We start from the raw sequence: 7041 nt of genomic DNA, 5'->3' as shown, positions 1-7041 counted from the left end.
TGCTTTAATGAAGACAACACATGATGTAAGTGTCTACATTAGCCTACTATCAAAATGACTTTAAAAGTCTTATATAAGTGTTATAATGAAGACAACACATGATGTAAGTGTCTATATTAGCCTACTATCAAAATAACTTTAAAAGTATTATGTAAGTGTTATAATGAAGACAACACAAGATGTAAGTGTCTATATTAGCCTACTATCAAAATGACTTTAAAAGTATTATATAAGTGTTATACTGAAGACAACACATGATGTAAGTGTCTATATTAGCCTACTATCAAAATGGCTTTAAAAGTATTATGTAAGTGTTATAATGAAGACAACACATGATGTAAGTATCTATATTAGCCTACTATCAAAATGACTTTAAAAGTATTAGGTAAGTGTTATAATGAAGACAACACATGATGTAAGTGTCTATATTACCCTACTATCAAAAATACTTTAAAAGTATTATATAAGTGTTATAATGAAGGCAACACATGATGTAAGTGTCTATATTAGCCTACTATCAAAATAACTTTAAAAGTCTTATGTACGTGTTATAATGAAGGCAACACATGATGTAAGTGTCTATATTAGCCTACTATTAAAATGACTTTAAAAGTCTTATATAAGAGCTTTTATGAAGACAACACATGATGTAAGTGTCTATATTAGCCTACTATCAAATAAACTGTAAAAGTCTTATATAAGTGTAATAATGAAGGCAACACATGATGTAAGTGTCTATATTAGCCTACTATCAAAATGACTATAAAAGTCTTATATAAGTGCTTTAATGAAGACAACACATGATGTAAGTGTCTATATTAGCCTACTATCAAAATGACTTTAAAAGTATTATATAAGTGTTATAATGAAGGCAACACATGATGTAAGTGTCTATATTAGCCTACTATCAAAATAACTTTAAAAGTCTTATATAAGTGTTATGATGAAGGCAACACATGATGTAAGTGTCTATATTAGCCTACTATCAAAAAGACTTTAAAAGTATTATATAAGTGTTATAATGAAGGCAACACATGATGTAAGTGTCTATATTAGCCTACTATCAAAATAACTTTAAAAGTCTTATATAAGTGTTATGATGAAGGCAACACATGATGTAAGTGTCTATATTAGCCTACTATCAAAAAGACTTTAAAATTATTATATAAGTATTATAATGAAGACAACACATGATGTAAGTGTCTATATTAGCCTACTATCAAAATGACTTTAAAAGTCTTATATAAGTGCTTTAATGAAGGTGTCTTTGTCCCGGCTGCTGACAAGTGAAGTTCGTACAATTGCAGGCGTGGTCGCCCAGTTAACTTTCTAAACGTGATACTCTGCTTTGGAAAACAAAACCAAAACTTGCTTCTTTCACTGAGCGCGGAAAGAAAATCTGACCTGCTTCTTTTATCTCCTCTTGTGTTTAGTTTCGTGTCACTTTGACCAAACTTGGAGCGTTCCTTTCCTCCTCTCACAACATTCCAGACTCAGAGTTGGAGCTCCGGCCTCATTTGCCTCTCATCTCCAGTTTCTGCAGCACATTTGCATAGTTCCTGTTTTTTGGCTTCGTGGGTCTGCGTTTCCATGGCGATGAAAGATACACGAGGCGACAAAAGGAAACATGTGGGCAGATAGAGCGAGCGAGAGCGAGAGAGAGAGAGGGGAAGGGAGGGAGATCAAAAATGGGGCGACGTTGATGTGGGCGGGGCCTAGAAGAGGCCCTGATTGAGGGAGGAGTATAAGTTCCCCGCTTCCTGCTGCCATCGCCTCTTTTCAAGCCGACCCAGCACCAGCCTGCACTTCCTGCACTCTGTCACGCACCAACTCATCATCCACCATGAGCTACAGGAGGTCCACCTTCCAGCAGGTCTCTGCCGCGCCCCGCTACCAGTCCGCCAGCATCTACGGCGGCGCCGGCGGCCGGGACGCCCGCATCTCCTCCGTCTCCTCCTCCTCCCTGCGCTCCGGAGCCCCCGTCGTCTCCGCTTCCAGCGCCTTCCGGGTGAGCAGCGGCATGGGTTCGGGTTTCGGGGGCTCGCTGGCGGCGGGCGGCGGCCAGGGAGCCGGGATCACCGGCAACGAGAAGGGCGCCATGCAGAACCTCAACGACCGGCTGGCCAACTACATCGAGACGGTGAGGAACCTGGAGCAGGCCAACCAGGAGCTGGAGATGAAGATCAGGGCGGCCTTGAAGGCGGGAGGACCCGACCTGAGGGACTACAGCAAGTACCAACCCATCATCGAAGACCTGCGGCAACAGGTGGGTGCGGCACGAGGTCCGAATAGAGATACGGAAACAGGTTCAGGAAGTTAGAAACGTGGTTGACGTCGGCGTGAAGAAACTAAGATGCAAACATGAATATTGCTCACCTAAATCATGATCATAAATTGATTATTTTTTCTTTTACTTTCCTGAAATATGTACCCCCCGTGACCCCAAAAGGGAATAAGCGGTAGAAAATGGATGGATGGATGTACATCGTCATTCTCTCTTCACGTCGTATTAGACTACAGTTTTGTTTACATTAGTTAGAGCTTTAATCCAACCGTGCGGTCTAAGTTGGCATACAGTTGATAGACATTTGTCACAGCCAATCAGATGGCGAGTTTTTATCAGTGCAAATCGGGAGGTTGCCAGATGTTGGAACACCTCCCGTGGGCACCAGTTGGGACTTGCCAAAGCAGGGAATCAACAGAGCGCGCCTAGAAAAATGTACAGTCAAAATAACAGTGGTATCATTTACAGTAATGCACTGTAAAACAATAAGTTAAGAAAAAAAAAAACTTTTTCCAGCTCAGTCACCGGAATTTTACCATTAAAACTGTAATCGTCCCATTTTTTTGACAGTAATGCACGGTAAAAACAACCCAAAATTTTCCAGTAAAAGAACAAAAAAACATAAGAATAATTATTCGATTTACAGTATTGCACTGTAAAACAATAAGTTAAGAAAAAATAAATTTTTTCAGCTCAGTCACCAGAATTTTACCGTCAAAATTATAATTGTCACATTTTTTTCAGTAATTAACAGTAAAAACGACCAAAAATTTTACAGTAAAAAAAACAAAAAAACATTAGTATAATTATTCGATTTACAGTAATGCACTGTAAAACAATAAGTTAAGAAAAAATACAATTTTCCAGCTCAGTCATCAGAATTTTACCATTAAAATTATAAGTGTCCCATTTGTTTCCGTAATGCACGGTAAAAACGACCAAAAATTTTACAGTAAAAAAAACAAAAAAACATTAGTATAATTATTCGATTTACATTAATGCACTGTAAAACAATAAGTTAAGAAAAAAATAAATTTTCCAGCTCAGTCACCAGAATTTTACCGTTAAAATTATAATTGTCACATTTTTTTCAGTAATTCACAGTAAAAACGACCAAAGATTTTACGGTAAAAAAAAAGAGGAAAAAAAAGATATAAGTATCATTCTTCAATTTACAGTAATGCACTGTAAAACAATAAGTTAAGAAAAAAAAACTTTTCCAGCACAGTCACCAGAATTTTGCCATTAAAATTATAATTGTCCCATTTGTTTCCGTAATGCACGGTAAAAACGACCAAAAATTTTTACAGTAAAAAAACAAAAAAACATAAGTATAATTATTTGATTTACAGTAATGCACTGTAAAACAATAAGTTCAGAAAAAATTAAATGTTCCAGCTCAGTCACCAGAATTTTACCGTTAATATTATCATTGTCACATTTATTTCAGTAATTCACAGTAAAAACGACAAAAGATTTTACGGTAAAAAAAAAAAGATATAAGTATAATTCTTCAATTTACAGTAATGCACTGTAAAACAATAAGTTAAGAAAAAAAACTTTTCCAGCTCAGTCACCGGAATTTTACCATTAAAACTGTAATCGTCCCATTTTTTTTTACAGTAATGCACGGTAAAAACAACCAAAAATTTTACAGTAAAAAAACAAAAAAACATAAGTATAATTATTCGATTTACAGTAATGCACTGTAAAACAATAAGTTCAGAAAAAATAAATTTTTCCAGCTCAGTCACCAGAATTTTACCGTTAAAATTATAATTGTCACATTTATTTCAGCAATTCACAGTAAAAACGACCAAAGATTTTACGGTAAAAAAAAAAAAAGAAAAGAAAAGATATAAGTATAATTCTTCAATTTACAGTAATGCACTGTAAAACAATAAGTTAAGAAAAAATACAATTTTCCAGCACAGTCACCAGAATTTTACCATTAAAATTATAATTGTCCCATTTGTTTCCGTAATGCACGGTAAAAACGACCAAAAATTTTACAGTAAAAGAACAAAAAAACATGAGTATAATTATTCGATTTACAGTAATACACTGTAAAACAATAAGTTAAGAAAAAATTAAATTTTCCGGCTCAATCACCGGAATTTTACCATTAAAACGGTAATTGTCCCATTTTTTTACAGTAATGCACGGTAAAAACAACCAAAAATTTTACAGTAAAAGAACAAAAAAACATGAGTATAATTATTCGATTTACAGTAATACACTGTAAAACAATAAGTTAAGAAAAAATTAAATTTTCCAGCTCAATCACCGGAATTTTACCATTAAAACGGTAATTGTCCCATTTTTTTACAGTAATGCACGGTAAAAACAACCAAAAATTTTACAGTAAAAAAACAAAAAAACACAAGTATAATTATTAAATTTACAGTAATGCACTGTAAAATAATAAGTTAAGAAAAAATAAAATTGTCCAGCTCAGTCACCAGAATTTTACCGTTAAAATTATAATTGTCACATCTTTTTCAGTAATTAACAGTAAAAATGACCAAAAATTTTACAGTAAAAAAACAAAAAAACACAAGTATAATTATTCAATTTACAGTAATGCACTGTAAAACAATAAGTTAAGAAAAAATAAAATTGTCCAGCTCAGTCACCAGAATTTTACCATTAAAATTATAATGGTCACATTTTTTTCAGTAATACACAGTAAAAACGACAAAAAAAGATTTTATCGTAAAAAAAAAACATAAGTATAGTAATTCGATTTACAGTAATGCACTGTAAAACAATAAGTTAAGAAAAAAAAACTTTTCCAGCACAGTCACCAGAATTTTACCATTAAAATTATAATTGTCACATTTTTTTCAGTAATGCACGGTAAAAACGACCAAAAATTTTTACAGTAAAAAAACAAAAAAACATAAGTATAATTATTTGATTTACAGTAATGCACTGTAAAACAATAAGTTCAGAAAAAATTAAATGTTCCAGCTCAGTCACCAGAATTTTACCGTTAAAATTATAATTGTCACATTTTTTTCAGTAATTCACAGTAAAAACGACCAAAGATTTTACGGTAAAAAAAAAAAAAAAAAAAAAGATATAAGTATAATTCTTCAATTTACAGTAATGCACTGTAAAACAATAGGTTAAGAAAAAAAAACTTTTCCAGCACAGTCACCAGAAGTTTACCATTAGAATTATAATTGTCACATTTTTTTCAGTAATTCACAGTAAAAATGACCAAAGATTTATTGGTAAAAAAAACAACAAAAAAACACAAGTATAATTATTCGATTTACAGTAATGTACTGTAAAACAATAAGTTAATAAAAAAATAAAAAGTTCCAGCTCAGTCACCAGAATTTTACCATTAAAATGATAAGTGTCTAATTTTTTCCCGTAATGCACGGTAAAAACGACCAACAATTTTACGGTAAATAAAATAAAATCAAAAGTGTATAATTCTTTGATTTACAGTAATGCACTGTAAAACAATAGGTTAAGAAAAAAAACGTTTCCAGCTCAGCCACCAGAATTTTACCATAAAATTTTAAAAGTGATGCACGGTAAAAACGACCAAAAATTTGACGTTAAAAAAAAAATTAAAAACATCAGTAGAATTCTTCGATTTACAGTAGTGCACTGTAAAAAAACCCCCAAAAAAAAAAAAAAAAAAAAGCAGCTTAATTGCCAGAATTTTATCGTACAAAATAACAGTAATATCATTTTTCAATTTACAGTAATGCCCTGTAAAAACAAATAAGTGGTAAAAAAATAAATAATTAAAAAATTTAAAACTTTTCCAGCTCAGTCACCAGAATTTTACCATTAAAATTATAATTGTCTTGTTTTTACCGTAATGCGCGGTAAAAACAAGCAACAATTTTACGGTAAAAAAAAAAACCCAAAAAAACATCAGTAGAATTATTTGATTTAAAGTAATGCAACGTATAAAAAAAATGACCATAGATTTTATGGTAAAAAAAAAAAAATAGCAGCTCAGTCACCAGAATTTTACCATTAAAATTATAATTGTCTTGTTTTTACCGTAATGCATGGTAAAAATGAGCAAAAAAATTTACGGTTTGAATTTTTTTTTTTAAAACATCAGTAGAATTCTTCAATATACAGTAATGCACTGTATAAAAAAAACAATGACCATAGATTTTACGGTACAAAAAAAATAAAACGCAGCTCAATTGCCAGAATTTTACCATTAAAATCATAATTGTATTATTTTTACAGTACTGCACAGTAAAAACGACCAAAAATGTTATGGTAAAAAAAAAAACATAAGTACAATTCTTCAATTTACATTAATGCACTGTAAAAAAAAAAAATAATAAAAAAACAATGACCATAAATTTTTCCGGTAAAAAAAAAAAAAAAAAAAAAAAGCAGCTCAGTTGCCAGAATTTTACTGTAATAAATAACAATGGTAATATTTTTCTATTTACAGTAATGCCCTGTAAAAAAAAAAAATATTGATAAAATGTTACCATTAAAATTATAATTGTCCTATTTTTACAGTAATGCATGGTAAAAAGGACCAGAAATCCCTTGTGGATCATTAAAGTTTGTCCAAGTCCGAATCTACATCTAAGTGTAAATAACTTGACTCGCAGGGACATTTGATAGAGACTCGCCTTTTTTTTACCACACATTGGCTGAAGAACATTCATGTCCAAATATATACTTCCATTGGAATCATTTTCAAAATGCGTCAGAAGTCAGCCTGTTTTGTCCACTATTGAGGTGTTTCAATGCTCAGT

The 7041-nt window shown here is 32.0% G+C and overlaps 1 protein-coding gene across 2 annotated transcripts in view; it reads left to right on the top strand.

Moving 5' to 3' along the window:
• The first annotated feature begins 1766 nt into the window (after positions 1-1766).
• Positions 1767-7041, top strand: part of LOC133535503 (keratin, type I cytoskeletal 18-like) — a 28663-nt gene continuing 23388 nt past the window's right edge. For both annotated transcript variants that reach the window (XM_061875394.1, XM_061875395.1), the window contains exon 1: positions 1767-2266. In XM_061875394.1, coding sequence (XP_061731378.1) covers positions 1844-2266 — 423 coding nt within the window. In that variant the 5' untranslated portion in view covers positions 1767-1843. The remainder of the gene's footprint in view (positions 2267-7041) is intronic.

The sequence above is a fragment of the Nerophis ophidion genome, linkage group LG16 (genome assembly GCF_033978795.1).
Source record: "Nerophis ophidion isolate RoL-2023_Sa linkage group LG16, RoL_Noph_v1.0, whole genome shotgun sequence".
Taxonomy (NCBI): domain Eukaryota; kingdom Metazoa; phylum Chordata; class Actinopteri; order Syngnathiformes; family Syngnathidae; genus Nerophis; species Nerophis ophidion.
The sequence above is the reverse complement of the archived record's forward strand: the minus strand, read 5'-3'. Positions and strand labels throughout refer to the sequence as shown.